The 19,115-nt window shown below is 38.0% G+C and overlaps 1 protein-coding gene across 3 annotated transcripts in view; it reads right to left on the bottom strand.

The window, feature by feature from the left end:
• lg20h8orf34 (linkage group 20 C8orf34 homolog) overlaps positions 1–19,115 on the bottom strand; it is a 60,815-nt gene that overhangs the window by 19,561 nt on the left and 22,139 nt on the right. For all 3 annotated transcript variants that reach the window (XM_024280685.2, XM_036217404.1, XM_036217405.1), the window contains exons 7-10: positions 17,655–17,821; positions 7,734–7,869; positions 3,161–3,246; positions 2,983–3,056 (exon numbers count right to left, since the gene is read on the bottom strand). In XM_024280685.2, coding sequence (XP_024136453.1) covers positions 2,983–3,056; positions 3,161–3,246; positions 7,734–7,869; positions 17,655–17,821 — 463 coding nt within the window. The remainder of the gene's footprint in view (positions 1–2,982; positions 3,057–3,160; positions 3,247–7,733; positions 7,870–17,654; positions 17,822–19,115) is intronic.

Here is a 19,115-nt window from a genome sequence, read left to right as displayed (position 1 = left end):
AAATCTCATAAATCCAAACAGAGGAACACAAACAGAACAGATGTTCAAAGTAAAGACTTGTGAACAGCGCTCCCAGTTTTCCAGGACATTTTTCTAGTGGATAAACATGCACACATAACTGTGTAGGTGTGGAGGGAGCGAGCTAATGCCAAATATTAAAAAGCCATGAAGCGTATCAGCTTGGTCTCTGCCAAAATCCCCATGGAAACAAAAACAAACCAATACAACGGCACGACTTTGTGTCATGCATTCAGGACTGGATCACGCTAATTATCCCATTTCTGCCAAAGAAGTTTCCCCTTTCAGATTTTATGACGGGAACAGCGTGACTAAAATGTGATTAAAACATATCACTCAGCTCTTACCGAACAGGCCTCAAAAGAATTTCTCTGGGAATTTGCTCTCCCTAGTGCTTCAGGAACGCATTTGTCTTTATGGGGCAATTATCACCTGAAGGAACTGGCAGAGGAAGGGGGCCTGTTAGACTAATACCAATAAGAACTATTAACAGCATTTACCTTCCACTATGACCAGGCATTGACTGCCAGACCAGCACAGTCTACAATGTGTATGAGCTGTAGACGGTCATAAATGTGCTAAAAATAAACCTGGAGTTAAAATTTACGAATAAAGGCCTTAAAAGGACCTTTTCTAGCTTTATGGAGCAAACGAACAAGAAGTTTAGTTACATAGAAACAGAAAAACATAAGGAAAAAAAGCACAAAGCAAACATTTTAGTAATAGAGGAAGTATATATTAATTTGTAAGCAATAATTCTGCAGAAAGAAAATATGTTTGTAAAGCAGCTCAGACAGCAGACAATACTAAAGTCATAAAAATGGGGAACAAATAAGAAAAGAAGGTACTATTCTTCAAAAACAAAACTCTAAAGGTATTTTTAGGCTTAAAATGATGGTGCTATTAATGCAAAAATGTGAAAATACATATTATTGTGGAATAAAAATATTCAAATCAATCAAAAGTGTTTGTCAAAACATGTTTGAAGTTGATTTGTAGTTTCTCAATCAAACCATGCTAATGTTAGAAAAACAACACAAACATAAATATATATAAGTTATGCAATATTTTTACTTAAGGTCATGTCACACTACTGCTACGTACAATTTGGCTCCTGATCTCTATAAATGGGGCTTTAAAAGTACTTTCTGTTGATGATTATTGCCAAATTTTTGACAAATTAAAAGAAACGTGTTTAATTCTTGAAAAAAAAAACGTTTGTGTGCTGCCCCCTACAGGTTGATTGAGATATTACATTTGAATTTCGTGATTGGTCAAACCATTTAAGTCCCATGTCATTTCAGAAGACCCACGTCATGATCTGCAGCTCCAATGATAACAGTCCTGTTCCCATCAGTATTTCTGCCTGTTGCTCTGACTGTCAAAGTGAGGAAATTCAATGAAGCGTAAGTTTACATGTTCTTAGTGTGACTTATTTACACTTTTTATCTCGGTTTTAACAAGGTTCATTCGTGAAACAACTGTTTGAAACATTTTCACGTAAAGATCACAACTTTTCTCACTTTTTCCACTTATATTCACATATGGCCAATTTTCATCCAATTAATATACACAAATCGTACATAGTCGTAGTGTGACACGGCCTTTAAATAATAAATAATTGAGCATACTCTGGAAAATGCACTTGTGAAAATATTTCCACACAAAAATAAGAAAAAGCAAAATGGATAATAAAAATACAAACAGCAAAGAAAGAAAATATATTTGAATTTCTTAAAAATAATCAAAATTCATGGTGAACGAAAGTAGTTATGGGTGGATGAAGCTCCATTAACTCATCATAGACAACCTGAGGCTTCAAGGAAAAAGCTATTGCAACATGTTAAAAAGTGCAGCTGAAACACCTAATCCCATAATTTAATCAAAAATGTTGGTAATTCCAGAACTTTTTTATTTAATACTAATATCTTTAAATCTTTTTCATGCATATTTCCAATGCCAGAACAGACATTTTTTATAGAAAGAAAACTTTTTATCTAAAAACCGTCATTAGCTGCACTTGCAAAAGCCTTCCAGTTAAAATGAAAAGCAATTATAACATCAAACCTCTAAAAAAAATGAATATAACTTATCAAAGGAAAGAGCAAAATCCTGGTTAGTTGAGTTTACTTTCATGTTCTGCAATGAAGGAAGCAGTTTAATCTCTCTGGAGTGGTGCAAACTAATAAAAAAAGAGCCCCAATTTTAATTTATACTTTTAAACTTGCAAAATCTAAAAATAATGTTTAAAAAACCGACTGGACGAAGGGTTAATGGTGGTTTTAAAAATGGACAGGACAGTTTGAGGCCAAATATATCAGATCCTTAAGTCTGCTCCCAGTTAGCATGGAGCCTTTCTGCATCTGTTCCACACACGCTGCAACGCTTTGGCTCCAACTTTCTCTCTTAAAAAGAAAAAAGAAGCAGTAAAAAGCTGTGTCTAACACTTAAAATGAGCAATTATAAAGGAAAGCAAAGGTTTTTTTGTGCTTCTTAGCTTGACGTTTTATTAACGTGTGTAATATGAGTGTCTGCCCACCACTATAGATTTCTTCCCTGGAGCAAACAGGTTTTCTAATGTTACTATTCTATTCAGGAGTACTTTGTGTACCAAAACCCACAAATATGTAGCCCTGCAGCTTCAAAAACCTGAAACAGTCTTGGTTTTGTAATTAGATATTATTATTTTCTCTATTTTACAATGCGCACAAAGTGTTGTAAGACGTAAGCAAACGATCCAGGTTTCTAACTGGAGTATCAATTGTTTACAGTTAATTGTTGTGTGACAATAAAGAAGATGGATGGGTTTTTCTTGGGTCTTGTTCTGTTAACAAGAGGCTGGAGGTGTTTTTTTTTCGCTCCCTCCCACACAATGGGAGCTCCTCAGGAGAGAGCGACCGAGGAACTGATGGCTGTAAAGTGATCTTAATTGTTCAGTGATGGATGTATAGGGAGGACACTTACAGAACTTGACACTTGAGATAAGGCCTCGCATTCCTGCAGTCGAACCGCCGCTGTGTCCACCCCGGGCAACGGCGCTGCGCCAGACAACACACACAAAACAAGGAGGGCGGCGTAGCAAAATTGCACGAAAAATGTGGCGAAACGAAAATATTTTTGGAAACGTGTTGTGAAAACTTACAGGAGATGTCGGGCACGGCTTGCTCGGGGATGTGAGGCCGAAGCTCTTCCTCGGATCGGCTGTCTGATACAGTGTCCCCCTGCAGCCTGGAAAGACAGAGAGGAATCATTTACTTTAGATACAACTTTGACACATTTTACTTGACTGAAACCTGGTGGGAAAAAAATCTATTTCCCTGTTTTCTCAACTGATAGATTCTGTTTCCCTTAAATCATCTGAAGCTGTTTTTTATCACAATGCATTCCAAGCCCTTACAGCTTTTCTTTTCTTTTCTCCCCTTTTTTTTCTCCTTTCCCACCACAGGGATATCTGTTTTGAGTGAGCTAAAAGCGGGTTTGAGAGATTTGGCTGTCTCATAGAGGTACTTGAAGATTTACGCTTCCCAGAGACAACAAAGTAAACTGTGGGTGAAAGAAAAAACAGACGGAACTGTAGCTTTGGACTTCACATGTATCGTCGACAAACTAGCTGAAACACAGCTGTTGTTTAATTTTTTTTTTCAGGAAGATCCTTTAGAAGCTTTGAATCATTGAACTAAAAATGAACTGAAAAGTCAATCATTCATCCAAGTGTTTATTTTCCCATATCCTTCTCATTATATATGTTCATTTTGATGGTCCAATATAACCATGGTAACGCTTCCCCGGGGTGAAAAAAGCTACCTATTCTACTCCATTTTCTTAATCAAAACTATTTTTTAATTAAAGTTACAAAGGGGGAGTTCTGTGAGTTTATTTACTTTCACCAGAGCTTGGCTAAGATCCACGGAGCGTCAATGCTCGGATAGGTTAGCTGGTCTAATGTACTCGTATCAGGTAAATAAAGCAGAAAATTCCTCCCGAAAATGCAGTCAAGATCAGAATAAAAATGTATTTGCAGATGTTCAACCAAACAGATCACCAAAAAAGAAGCAGAAAGCCTTCTTAGTGAGTGTTACCAACCACAATAATATATCTGCATCTTTAGAAGTGGTCATAATTAAGGTTCAATTGAAACCTAAGTAGTCTGGTTTAAAAATAAAACAAAGATTTCCCTTTGTGTACTAAAATCTGTCTTACTCTGAAGTAATAATATGCTCATACGTATAAATCGATTTGTCATCTTTATCTGTTTCTGATTATATCCATGCGTCTGAATTTCTTTTTCAAATTTGATTACATATTCAGTCATGAGAAATTTCAATACTCTCCAAATAAAATAGAAACAGTTTGCCAAATGAATATTTAAATATTGCTCAGCTTTTATTCTTAGAAAATGAAATTTCCCAGCATGTTTTATCTCTTTATCCAATTTATCTGTAGTTTTACGTCCACATGAATGCATGAAATGAAGAAAAAAATGTGTAATGAATATGCAAGACTCAGGGGTGCATTGTGTTTACATGGAAACAGTCTTTTCCACCTGGTGGAGTACAGAATAATGGTAAAAAAATGTTTAGTCAGCCAACAATTGTGCAAGTTCTCCCACTTAAAAAGGATGAGAGATGCCTGGAATTTTCATCATAGGTATACCTCAGCTATGAGAGACAAAATGAGAAAAAAAATCCAGAAAATCACATTTTCTGATTTTTAAAGAATTTATTTGTAAATTATAGTGTAAAATAAGTATTTGGTCAGTAAGAAAAGTTCAACTCAGTAGTTTGTTACCTAAACTTTGTTGGGAGTGACAGCAGTCAAGCATTTTCTGTAAGTCTTAAGGTTTTTACAAACAGTTGCAGGTATTTTGGTCCATTCCTCCATGCAGATCTCCTCTAGAGCAGTGATGTTTTTTTTGCTTTGGGCTTTGTGGACAGGTGTCTTTAATATAGATAACGAGTTCAAACAGGTGCTATTAATTCATGTAACGAGTGGAGGACAGAGGATCCTCTTACAGAAGAAGTTACAGGAAATCTTGCTTGTTTGTTCGTGACTAAATGATTATTTTGAGCATAATTTACAAATAAATTATGTAAAAATAGGACAATGTGATTTTCTGATATTTTTTTTCTCATTTAGTCTCTCATAGTTGAGATATACCTATCATGATAAAATTGACAGACTTTTTAGGAGGCAAAATTTGCAAAATACTTTTTTTACCCCACTATATTTTGCAGACATATTAAAAAAATTGCATTATTAGGTAAGTTTTGTAAATGTAAACCAGATAATGGACTAAAACATGTAAGCTAGCATCTCTTGATGATTGCATTTCCAAAATCAATTAAAAATATCTGACTATTCCTAGTTATCTGATATTGCTTAGAATGTAAACTGTGATAAAAGCCTTAAAGTAAATATAAAAGCTATTATTGTGATCATTATCTAATTAGCCTGAACATATTCTTCTTTCAGAATCCCCAGCTTTTATTTTCTTTCATTTAAATGTATTTTGCCACTTTTAGTGCTCAAAATGCTCAAAGCAGTGGATCTGTCAAAGCTCAGGCACGTTTCACCCCAAATGCCTCAAAATAAATTGCACTAACATAAATGTTGCTACATAAGGTGAACCTATTTTGCCACAACATTGGTGGTTAAACGGCGCCGTGGAAGCTAATGAGGAGTAACAGAGTTGTCACCTTCACGCTGTGGGTGTGAAATCAAGTGGCACCTTGGTGCTGCCAACCAGAGTGGAGTGAGGGCACTGTACATGTGCTTCAACACTGAAACACTGACCTGTGACAGCTCATCGGTAGACAAAAAAAATAAACTGGATGACAGTGGATGAAAACGTCCAGGTTAATGAAATGTCCCTCATTCTTTGACAAGTTTTCTGAGTGGAAAGTTGAGTAACTGGCTCTCTACAGTCGTATTTTTGGGAATCAAAAGCGTAAAAATGCCAAAAAAAAAAAAATGCTTTTATGTTTGTGATTGCCAGAACTCTGCATGCTCGTCTGTGCGCACCGGAACTCCTGCTGGTTTCTGAATTCAGAGAACGCTGCAACTCTCGATTCAGATGCTCCTTTCCTTTGACATTGATTTTCCCGTATCTCTGTGCATAAACATCAAACCAACAGCACAGCAGTCATGTCATTCTCCAACACGACATCTGACGACACCCCGCACCCTCTGTGTGGAATGATACTGATAAGCTTGCATGAATGAAAGAAATGTAGGAAACAAATCCGAAGCGTGCAGGTCGTATAGACAGATGTGAGTCTGATGTATCTTCAAGAAGATACCCGTCTATCTCTGACTGGCATCTGTGCTGGGTTTCGCCCAAACCTGCCTTTGGTATCACACCCAAAACCCAGAAATCTAGCACTGGGATGATCAGGAAAAAACAACCATGATTCAAAGAAAAACAGTGAAAGATGAGGATCCACACATCAACTATCAACACAAAATTGTATATTTTATCTTTCTGAGCGTCCTTCAATCACACATACAGATTAAAGAGTGGATAGTGGCTGGGTGAAGAAATCCAAAACATAAAATCTTGAGAGGTTGATTTTAAAAAGTGCCCTCAAATCCTGATTTTGGAGGAAACCCACAGGAGGAGTTTGTCCTCAGAAACTCCCAGACCCCCTTCATTTTGTGCTTTAATGTTGAAGACAGGTCTGCTTTAACTCAAACTGTGGCTTTGTCTAAAACTCATTTCAGCGCCTAAAGCGTCCCACACAGAAACTGAGAAGAGAAAATGAGGTTAGAAATCACGGAAGAATTAAACTGCGGTCTTCGAGTGAAATACCTATTTTGAAGCCACTAAAAGCGACTGCAGCTTTGGTTCTCCTCATGTCTCCCACTGGCTTTCAAAGCAGATCTGAAGGCATCTTCCAGATATTTCAATTTACTAAAGTTAATCATTGAAAATCCATGGGTACAGGTGCCTCCGCCCTCATTTTTGAGACAATATTATTTGATAAAGATGAAGAAATCATTAATCCAAGCTTCTAATTTGGTTCTGCTTACATTAGTAAAAGCACCCCAGCTAAAACAACTGCTGCTCTTTTCATTGGCCACTCCTCCAAAGTCTGTGGCATATTTACATTTGTTTTAATATTAATTTATATGCATTGTCCCTTTCTCAATTCAACTGATATCTACATTTTTTTGCTTTGGTCTTCCCCAGAGTTCAAGTGAACTTTCACGCCTCCCTAAATGGAGGGGATAATTGGAGAAAATTAACTCCGGTCCAGTTCAAACAGCCTTGTAATGAATGTGCCCTCAAGACTCAGACATCCCTGCTGCTCTCACAGCAGGTGGCAAATGCGGAGTAGATCTGCTGAGTCTGCAAGCAGCACCAGGTGTGTGCGAGCAGCACAGAGGGTCCAAACAGTCTTATGTTGGGAGAATCTGTGAGTCTCTCCCTTCATTTATCACTATCTATTTAGAGAAGACGTTTCTGTTCGATGTGACCAAACAGATTTATTTTACCACTTCTGCTAAGAAAAACATTTAAACTACAAAAGATCCAAACTACAGGTGAACTTGAAGTAGAATCATAGCAACTCGACATACAATCTTCCTGTGGCAACTAGACTGATGAAGCCACTTGGATGAGCAGCAACAAAGTAGATTTCAAAATGACTCATATTTTATTTTTTTTAAATCAGTAAAATAAAATAGATGTCCAGACAAAAGTTTGAAACATTTACCTGGCACATCTGGAGCAGATGTTGAGTGTCACTTTGGCCTGCGGTTCAGGGTGGTAGGAGCTGCGTCCTTGGCTGAACTTGCTGCCGGATGGAACCAGCCCCATCACGCCTTCCATCCTCAGGTCATCCAGGTCCTCTGATGGCAGAGAGGCGGAGAACACAGAAACAAATAAGCAAGATAAGAAAGATGGAGGGACAAAATACAGCAGGTAAGCATATGTTGGTTTGTTAAGTGTCTTTTTAAAGGCCAAAAAGGGTGAATGGACCATCAGACTGAGAAAGCAGAATTGTTCTCTTACAATAGGTTTATGATACATAAAAAACACATATTTTGCATGAATAAAATATACATATAAAAATAAAATACTCTTTTTTTTAAAAATATGAATCAGTTTATAACTTTTGACAGAAGTTCACATGATTTCCTTTCAAAATAAAAGCCTTGTGTCACACAGAGTCAGTTCAATGCTGCCAGAGTAGCAACAGGTGAAGTAATGCCAGCAGTGATTTGAAAAAATACGTTTATTTTACCATTTGTGACTTATTATTGATGCTCTGTTGTACACAGCACACCAAATGTTTTAGCTCAGTACCGTTTGATTTAAAAGAGTAAAAACTTTATTTTTCTTTAACCAGAGAACCACTATGGAAGGGTAAAAGAGCCACATGTGGATCTTGGGCTGCAGGTTGCAGACCCCTGTCTTACACAAATGTACATAAAACAAAGGTTCCTAAGTTCTCCAAACTCTTTGTTGTGCAGGAATATGTGGATTTGATGACAGTGGCAGAGGGGTGTTGGGGCAGAGGCCTGGTAAACTCTATTTGATCTGTCACGGTGTCCTTAACGACAAACAGAGGCTGCTGTTTCTCTTCCCCTTCTTTCTGCATATTCAAACACATTTTTTTTTAAATACATTTCATTTTTTCCATCTCCACACCCTGTCCAAGCATTTCTGCTTTTCTTCAGCGCACAGCTGTTCCGTATGTAGAAAGGCTGTCCACACGGAGCAACTGGAAATTTGACATTCGGATGGGATTGGAGCCAGCTGTCACATCATGACAGAGAGTTTTCAACATCGAGACAACGTCCACAACGAACTTAAACGCTTCTGTCAGAGACGGCGATCAAGAATAATGAGGATGGAAAGTTCAAATCTCTGCAGAAATAACACTTATGAACCAGGAGTGGATTGTAAACGGAAACCAATCTTCTCTAAAGCACGAGCGGAGGCTTGCAACAGTTTGTTAATGACCATCAAAGGCGAGCTTTGGAAGCGGCTAAGCAGGTTTGGTTTTGGGATCATCCCCTGTGAGATAAAACATGCTGGAGTACTTTCCGTGTCACAGTTCTTTCCGTGAGAATAAATAGTGAGTGGGTGTTCTGGCCCGTCGCACGCACTGGTCAAGATTTTTTTTTTTTTTTTGTCTTTCAATCTTGAATCAACATTTTCAGCACTGTTCTTCTCACATCAGGAGAATTTCAAAGCTTTCCCAGTGAAGGGAGGTTCAGGAAATACTGGCTTCTTACCGCTGCTGTTGCAGTGCAGCCCCTAACTTCATGTTTGCCTTGTTATCTGAAACCAGCACTGATACATTTTCCTTTGGGGTCATGTTGCATCACCCCTGGTTTGCAGAAGAAAGGACTGGGCCTCACACCTTGCAAAGGGAGACTGCATGACTAATCACCTGGATTAGATTGGATGACAGTAGGTCCTGAGAACGAGCTCCCTCAATCCATCAGTGTGGCGATGAGCCAAAAAAATCTCATCTATCTTCAGTCTCCAGCAGATGTCAGGAAAAAAGTGTGGAGACTTCTGAGCAAAGCAACTCAGCATTTCAGAAACTGAAAATCAGATACAAAAAAAGGATTTATGGTTTGTTAATTTTTATAGAAAATCCTGAAACGCAGTAAAATCAGTAAAAACTGCCTTCGCTGCCTCCATGAAACTCCTTGAAGCATTTCCTGGAGGAACATAATCACATCAATAAGGAGGTTTTTGGTTTGCTTCAATTAGTTTGATCTCCTGGCAGCACTCACACACTATATGGTTGTTTGTCTGTTTATTAGAAAGAATAAATTAAAACAATCTCTTAAATTATTGAAAACTTTGCACAGAGCCAGAGAACGGGCACAAGTTGCCATTTTGGCTAAAAATAAACCATATCTAATTGGAAACTGTTGTTTCTTGTAAATTTGTTTTGCATGTTTGCGAGAGAAAATTTTGCAGCACTTTAATTTATAACATGCTTACAAAATAAGTTTTACATTGAGCTTTGGAACTATTCAAAAGCATCTTTTTTGTGTGGACTAACATTATCGCTTAAATGACATACAATTGTATTGTTCCTTAATTATTATAAAATGTTGACCACTTAGAACATATTTATAACTTAAGACCTGTTATGCTACTTTATTTAAATGAGATAACTTTTACAATTATGAGACATTTCTTTTGTAGTTTTTGCTTGGTTTGCAATCTCAGCTAATTAGGCCGTGTTTGTGGTGATGTCATGCAAACTGCATGGATGAAATTGCAACATTTGCAAGATTCAAAGCTGCAGACTTGGCTTCGACCAATCAAAAATGCTAAAAATAGCATAATAATTAAAGCATGAACTGGCCACATGTCCAAACACACATGGTTCTGTGACCAGAACTGTGCAAGTTTAGTTTTAATTTGCGGTTAGAGTTTAGTTTTTCAACATTTATTAAAAGTTGAGGATGAAAAATGCAAAGATTTGTTTGTTAAACGATTTTTTTTTTACTGCTAAGCACTAATGCTACACTCTTTATGTTTTTGCAGCTTAGAGCGTGAAATCCTTTTAAAAAATAAACCATTCTCACAAGTAGGCCTACTTTCAGTACAAATAAAATAGCAATTACTATCTAACCTCCTATCCAAGTAACCACTTTAAAACCCTCAAATTATCCAGATCCAGATCAGATAATTTGCAGCTTCTTTGATCTGTGATATTAGTCATGTCACTCCTACAGACACAAACGTGTTGTTTTAGTGTTTCGAGCAGGACAGATAAGCTGCATTCCTGCCATACCCTAAAGCAGGGATATATTAAATGTCCCATTCATCATGGGATGCATGAGAGGGGTGGGGACAGAAAAAGCCACCAGCGATTTGGTCAATTTTCTGGTCGTGGGAACTGCTCAGATTGACGCTTTTCCCTCCTTCTTGTCATCTTTTCTCACTTCTTTCTCTGTTAGCCATTAGCCTTTGGACTGCGGCGACATGCTGGATTTTCTTTGGGTCGCAGCCTTCAATGCAAATCATTCCTTGACATTCAAAAACATTCACTTGAGAAGCTGCAGCTTTCACGACACAGCAGAAGACTTGTAGTAACCTACCCTCACCCTGAACACAACATGACCTCCGTGTGCACAGCTGCTTGTCACTTCAACTCCTGCTTTGTCTTTTCAGTCAATTCCTTCTGGTCCGCACAATATGACACAAAAAAAGGAAAGAAAGACTCTGGTGATAGAGCAGATAAAACTGATCGGAGACACTCCAAGGTCACTGAAGTAAACACAGCCTTTTGTCTGGAGGCATCCCACACAGACAGAAATTTAAACAAGCTTGGAAAAAAATGCAACAGAAGCCGAGACACGCACGCGTGAGCTCCCAACGTGTTGTTTTGGAAGAAGATTATTAGAATTAGCAAATGCTACTCTGTAATTTGATTGTTCGGGCTACTTTCAGACATAAAAGACAAAAAAAGTCAATAAAAGATGAAGCTGCTGATGACAAGGAAAGTGGTTTCTTCAAAGTTTATATGTGTGTTTGTGAATATAAAAGACATACCACTGAACTGAAAGAGTACATCCCAGTTGGTTCTGGATTTACCCAATGACAACAGCATTAAAAAACAGCTGAGAAAGTATGGCTTCACAATTCCTAAAACATGCCCACAATGACAGGACTAGAGTTGAGAATTCATCTTGTCAGTCACAAGACCAAGTTTTTGAAACCAAACTTTAATTTGATTCAATTAAATGTTATTTATACAGCCCAATATCACAAAAATGCCTTATTGGGCTTCAATTAGACAAAAGCAACAAGCCATCTAGCAATGGATGAACTGACCTGCTTCTAGCTACTTCAGTTTTTTAATAGTTTGTGCCGTATTTGACATTGACCCAATCACATTGGTATGGCCCAACTTTCCTTAAAAACCCATTCTACATAACTTGGGCCATGGTTTTGCCCTGTAGTTCATTATCACTCCACTGGGGGCAGTAGAAGGGTTTTTCCTGCTCATGTCAAAATGGCGTACGGGCCCCCTCCTTTCCCTTTAGGTGCAGCTGTAGGGACTTGTGACTGTGTATTCCACGCCAAAGAGAAACACATTTCTTCATTTACATATGTTCTGAAGCACACAAGTTTACATTTAAATGTAAATGATAACTTTTTGTTTTAGCGTGACTGTTTAAAGCTATAAAACTGATTTTGTTATGTAGCTACATGCCAACGTAGATGACCGGCGACTATTGATGAGATCATCGAGGTGTAGTTGTGTCCAAATTTGAAGATTTTTCTAGAACTTTCCGTTTCGAGAGCTAAATGTAGGGGAAGAATTCGTATTTGGATTTTTTTTTTTTTTGCAGTGCAAGACTGATCATAAAGATATTTAGCTCTGCAAGACAGACTGGTTGTGTCTAAGCAAGTGCTTTACAATTGTTGTTTGATGGTGAATTGACAGTGAATTCTGCTGCTTGCTGCTTGAGGCGCTGTGAAGTATCACCACCTATTCAAGCAGGAATAGAAAGTTAATGTGAGCACAGTATGAGCAAACTTTGCTGGAGTCTATGAAACAGAAAGATAGTTTATTTATGGTAAAACGCAAAGTAAAGATGATTACATTTAAAAGAACAAAGGCTTGAAAGTTGCCTTGGTTACATATTGTACTTGTAAGGTGTCTTACAGAAATATTGACACACCTAATTTACTATATAAACTTGACTTTAGGCGACACATTGTCATCTTTTCAAGTGTAAATTCAGAGATTATTTCAAAATAAAGCACACAGATTCTGTCTTTTCCTGCGTCTCTTTAACCAATCACGTGCGTGCGCCATAAAAAGGAGCTCAGCGTGCTTCCCACACAAATCAGCAGCGATTAGTGCACAATGTGTTGCCCACAAAGCCAGTTTACCCTGAGTGCATGACAGCCTCCCAGGCCCCAGTCTAGACACAACAGTCCACAAGTTTCACTCCCCGTGCACGGGGGAAGCCGTGCGTGCTCCCGTCTAACTACGGGCCATGCCGGATAAATAAAACGCGCCTGCATCGGAGGGGGAATACATAGGTGTGTGGAGTGGGGAGGGGTAGAATGGAAACTATTCAAGCAATGTAATCTCAACAAAAAAGGCTTGAGCGATGAGGAATTCCGTCCCGCAATCACTCAATCGCAAGTAAAGCCAGAGAGGAGTGGAGCACAGATAAAGCCTTTGTGTGCTTTTCTCTCCAAGTTTCCATGTAATTTAATGTTGTTTAAACAGCGACGGACTGACTGGCTCTCTGCTGCTCCACGAGAAGCTAAAGACAGAGTGATAATTAGCACACGAGCTGCACAAATGACTTAATGTACACCTTTGCAGGAGCAGCGATGACAGATATACGAGGTGGATTCATCCGAGGCCTCACCACACACACACACGGACATGCACCTACACACTCAAGCCTTCACGGCAGCGAATGCTGTAATTTATTGTCTCTCATCTGAAAGAAATAATTGAATTTTCCATTCTTTCATGATCTGCGGCAACGTGAAACCACAAAACACTGGGCTGTAATTAATGTTCGGTATACGTGACAGATGCTCTGCTGCTTACGGTGTGCAGTCCAAAGACCCGCACATGTGTTAGCAACACAGTAAGACGCGCTGATAAACGAAAAAAAAGGCAGCGACACTGGCAGACCTCACACTTGTGCTGCCCTCACACACAGTACAAGCAGCATTTGGGTTTCATTAAGCCTCCGACACCAACGCCTCCGCTGGGCGGTTTGTTGTCACCATCTTTGATGGGATTCACAACAGAGACACATTTTGTTTGCCTTGGTAATAAAAAGGGTATTCCAGCTTACGTATCATAATTATGCATCATTGCATTTGATGACACCCTCGGTCGGAGCTCCGCCCCCTTTTTAGAAGTTAAAAATATGGCTGCCGGCTTCCAAGCTGTCACGGCCATGAGCGCAGCAGTAAAAAACCCTGATCAGAATCAGATGGAGACACACATGAGCGTGGCAACGTAACAGCTCTGAGGTCTGTGGAAAGAAAGAAAGTCTTATCACAGACTTCACTGAGAAACCTCGCCTTTACTGGCTTTGTAAGCGCCATTAAGGCACCGTCTGTCATTAGGGAGTTTTTTGGTGGGGGATTAAATTGGATTTCTGATTAATTCTAAGAATATAAATTAAACTTTTTGTCTAGTCACCCTAACGTCCCTAACAAGTGAAAAATGCATTTTTTTCCCTGTTTGATATAGAAATCCTTAGAAACGCAATTTTAACTTTCATTTTCTTTATGAATATCCCTCCATCATCATAAAAATGTCACAAGAACATGTTAAAAACACCATTTTCCTCAGAGTGGGTCTTTAATGTCGACACGGTGTCATCAAGTTCAGAACTCACACATGAAGTCGCCTCTCATCTGTTTCCTGGATCTTGATTTGGAAGCAGACAGGAGCCCAGGAACAGCGAGGTCTTTAGCTAAACAATCCGTAATAACATAAAGCATCCATTCAGACCGATCTTCTATCTGCGGGATACCTGCTCTATCTACAGATGACATGCCCGTGCACCCGTCTACAATCTTCTGCCTCCGTCTGGCTGCAGCCGCCACAACACGGCATCAGTGTATCCATGTCAGTTCATCTGAGGCGGTTGGTAAGCAGTGCATAATAGATGACCTTGTAATGCTAAAATAGGAGAATTGCAGCCTGTTTGACTGCAGATATTGGATTAAAATGTTGATATTTTTAAACTGGCATGTTTTTATAAAAATGTTGAAATCTCCCTTCCCTTTTTTTGGCTGATATTGCCTCTTTGTTGGTTATTTGGAAAAAAGACGAGCAAAAGAATGAGCGAAACAACAGTCCTTATCTGCCAAAACTGACAATCTCATCAGGAATGTTCAGGTAAACAAAGTTATTTTAGCACCATTCAAATGATACTTACTGAGTTCTTTTTGTGTATTGTACTTAAGTATGTTAAGTTGTATATGACATATTTACCAGTTTCATCCCAAGAATAAAGTTTATGTGGAAAACATTTACAGCTAATCTCACACTGACTAAGATAGAAAACTTAGATTAAACAGTTTCAGGGAAGATCATAAAAAAATAAATAAAAAAATCACTTTCCCTTTCTGAGCTCAAAAACACGACTCCTGCATGATGCTGCAGGCGCCGTTTGATCACCGTAGATATAACACCTCCAAAGAAAAAGAGCCACACACAGGAGCGGTAACTCATCCTGCAGTCTCTAGTTTCCAGGATCAGACGCAGATTTATCTCTCTCTCATCTTGTTCCCGTCAAATCTTCCCTGCTTCTGTTTTGAGACAAGAGATTTCACGTTTGAAAGAAGTGAAAAATGGCGTCTATGGCGTCTTTAAAGGAGAGTAAAAAAAGCATAATCCAACTCCATCCTTGCTGACATTTGTAAAAGTGGAAGTTTAGAAATTTTAAGACAAACAATAAGAAAATCACCTTAAAATAATCTTTTATATTAAAAATCACTTATGTTTGTAACTCACAAAGAAGAAGTAAGAAAGCTGCATTTAGTCATATTTTAACACGTAGGACCATTTTTCTCTGTGATTTCAGAGGGGTTTTCTGTGAAAATGTGCAATTTTCTCTTTTGCTTTTATCTCCTTGAACCAAACTCCCAACATGTTTTTCTCTTCTGTTTATAATACTTGTCTGACTGTTGGAGAAGTCTCCCCAACAAGCTTCTTTCCTGGAAAATGTCAGATAAACCAAGCAAAGAAATGCTGGGATTTCACTCAGAGGGGTGTAATGTGATAGTTTGATCACTAGAGGGCACCCTAAGCAAAAGTTTAAAATTGAAGCTTTAAACTAGAAGCTGTTTCTATGGTCTCACAATTTCTGTTTGAGATAAATGCCAAATTGTTTAGCTCTCTTCCAGCTTCACTAGTGCCCTTGAGCATCTTCTTGGTTTTTAATCTTGATGTGAAGAAAAAGATGGATATCTCTTCAAGGCTTGAAGTGTGCCTATCTCTAAAAAAGATCACATTTGCCTTATCTTTCTGACAGATTCTATAAAAGACCCCAAAGATCTATTGAGGGTCTCCTAATTCTCTGAGCTGCCACAGGTTGGCAGAGAAGTCGCGTCTCTAAAGAACAGCATGACCAGACCTTGAAAAGGAATCAGAAATTACCTCAGTGAAATGAAACGACCTCAGAGTTACTGCCCCAGACTCAGGAGGAAAAGTCACTGGAGGGAATGTGCACGGGTTTGAGAGTTATGATCCAAGAGGGTCATCACGGACCACCGATATCCTGCTTTATGGTTGTATTTATCTCCATTATGGACTGCTGTCTTGGGTCATAACTGTGAACGACTGGCATAAGAAAGGAAGAAAAAGACTCTTGAGTCCTTTATTTTTTTCCTCTCGGAACTTGTGATGGAAAAAAATAATATAAAGGGTTTATGGAACCTAAAAATATATCCCATCTGGCATGATTACATTTTTTTGTTTTGGCCAAAATAATACAATTTTTTTGGAGCTGATGGGAGAACTTTAGGTGTTTTTTTCTATTATAACGAGTCACTTTCATCAAACGAGGAACACATTTATTAAAATTAATTGTTTTAGTTAGCATGTATATATGCTGAATAATTGATATGGTCAAAAAGACAAATCAAAATGAAGAATTTCAAAAGTTACTCTTAATCCAAGCAGTAAAATGTTCAATTTAATTCTTAATTTGAGCATGAATACAGCAAGATAAACCATATTTTGGTTTTTCATTTTATACATAGCAGTAAAAAATGTCATTTGATAAAAGTAAATTTTACATTTGTGGTAGAAATTCCGTATAAGCCACCAATCCCACATAAGCTATTTTTACATGTTTGACAAATCTAAGCGAGTCGTACTTGATATGTTTGACAATTGCAGTACTTCTCTGCAGCTTGTCAGCTCCTTTACACTCCGAGTCTAGAAGTGCACTATAATTGGAGCACATGTTCGGCACAAAATGACTGCACTGTGGATTGTTTTGCCTCATACTAAAGGAGAGTGACAGCGTTTGTTTTAACCTGGAAGTCTACTAACGCTGGATTTTGTGGTTGTAAATACTTATTTAAATACATATCTCATCTAACATGCTGTTTGTGCAAAATGTGCACGGTGTGGTCATTTTTGCCAAGACGTTCACCCCTGCAGATGGGGGCTTATTGCAGAGACAAAATAGGAGGAACAAGTGACGGGACCAGAGGGAGACCTTCACTACATCAAATATTCCAGGGAACAAATTCAATTTGGCATGCAGAGTTACGCTCTGTGCCTGCACAGGCAGCAGGAAAAACTCTCAGGCCTTTCACTGGAGAGGCTGAGAGATACAAGACTTCAAGTGAGGCGCTTATTTTTTAGATTTTTTTCTAAAGGTGGAATATGTGCTCAAAAGCCCCAAACACAAATCAAAGAAGGTGTTTTTTTTGACTCTGAGGTACAACTCCTTTCAACGGCTAGATTAACCACCTATTGAGCTAAACTCGATATGAAAAATAAATCTTTCATGAAAATTATTTGTCAAACTCATCACACTCCTTTCTGTTTTTGACTATTTTGATGTGATAAAAATCAAAAGGTTACCCATGATGCTCTGTGTTTTCTAGATGAGACATAAGGGAGTCTGCAAACCATTTGCGGCTTTACCCAGAAGCTCCATGGCGTCGTCCTCGTCCTCAATCTCATCTTCCACCACGGAGGCGTTGGAGCTGTTCACTGAATCAAAGGAGTCCTGGGACAACATGGCAGCCAGGAGCTTCTTGTGATGCTGCTGCTGCTCCTTCAAGCCTTTACTCTTTGTTTCCATCTTCAGACTATGGAGGATAGAAAATGATTGATGAGAAGATTTCATCTTGAAGTCTGATTGAAGTCTGGCTGATTAAGGGTGTGGACAGATAATCAGGTGTCATTAAAACAAGATTACTTTTAGCACCCCTTTTTCAAAATAAAATATTTCAAAAAGCCATTCAGTGTGTTTTCCTCATTATTTTTCTTATATTCCATCTCTAATAGCTGAAGTGAATATTTGATGAACATTACAAACCTCCCACATCTTTTTAAACAGTCAAACTGTTGTCTGAGGTTGATGCACAAAGACATGATTTAAGAAAGTTTGCCATACATTCATTCCTTAAACAACATATTTTAGGATTTATGATCAATATAAAATCTGCATTCATTGAGATTTTGCAACTTAAAACATTTTCTCATTTGTTCTGATGTGAAATTGTGATGCATCTCTCGTCTTCCTAATGTGTTAGAAAATCCCTTTGCTGGACAATATTCTCACTTCATTACATCTATTTATTGAAAACATGAACAGATCAAAGGTGATCAGCAATTTCTGTACCAGAATAAAGAACTCGTACTAAAGAGGCTCATTTTATAAGCAGATGAAAAGATTTTTCCAGATGAAATTTCAAGATAACAAAAGATGTTCTTTGAGGGATATTGGATGAAGAAGTTTCATTTCAAACAATATTTAAAAAAAAAAATCCTCAGATTCTTGACTTCCCATTTTCCCTTTGCTGCCATCCTAATTTACCAAATATATCTGTTTTTCTCTGAAAAATAAACAACCAAAAGAAGTAATGTGACAGTAGAAGAAAATTCAAACGTTCTGCCTAAAACTGTTTAAACATTTGATGAGATAACTTCTGATGATCCAAACTGGGATTTTAACCCAAAATGACTAGTTTTTATTTTTTTTTTAATTTTTGGGTTACTGTTCCTACTCTGCACTCCTCAATTTCTGTTCAAATTACAGATTAGATTTGCATCCAAACAATTGTTGCACATCCTTTCATAAACTGCACACAGGATGCACACATTTTCAAGGTTTATTTCATTTTTTCTTATTAAATTTTGTTCTACCTGAAAGGAGCACACACGTAAATACGTTAGTCTAGTTTATTTTAGTTCAATTTCGGTAAAATAATTGTGTTTTTTTTTTTTCCAGTTACTAGTGTTTAAAACATTTATTCTGTTTTTTGACTCACGGTATTTATGTTAAATGCATTTATGCAGATTTTTAAAGCACTTCAGACTGTAGCAGGAGCATTCTCTGATCTATTTTTAACTTTTTTTTTGTCTCTGAAACATCATCTT

The sequence above is a fragment of the Oryzias melastigma genome, linkage group LG20 (assembly GCF_002922805.2).
Source record: "Oryzias melastigma strain HK-1 linkage group LG20, ASM292280v2, whole genome shotgun sequence".
Classification (NCBI taxonomy): domain Eukaryota; kingdom Metazoa; phylum Chordata; class Actinopteri; order Beloniformes; family Adrianichthyidae; genus Oryzias; species Oryzias melastigma.
The sequence above is the reverse complement of the archived record's forward strand: the minus strand, read 5'-3'. Positions and strand labels throughout refer to the sequence as shown.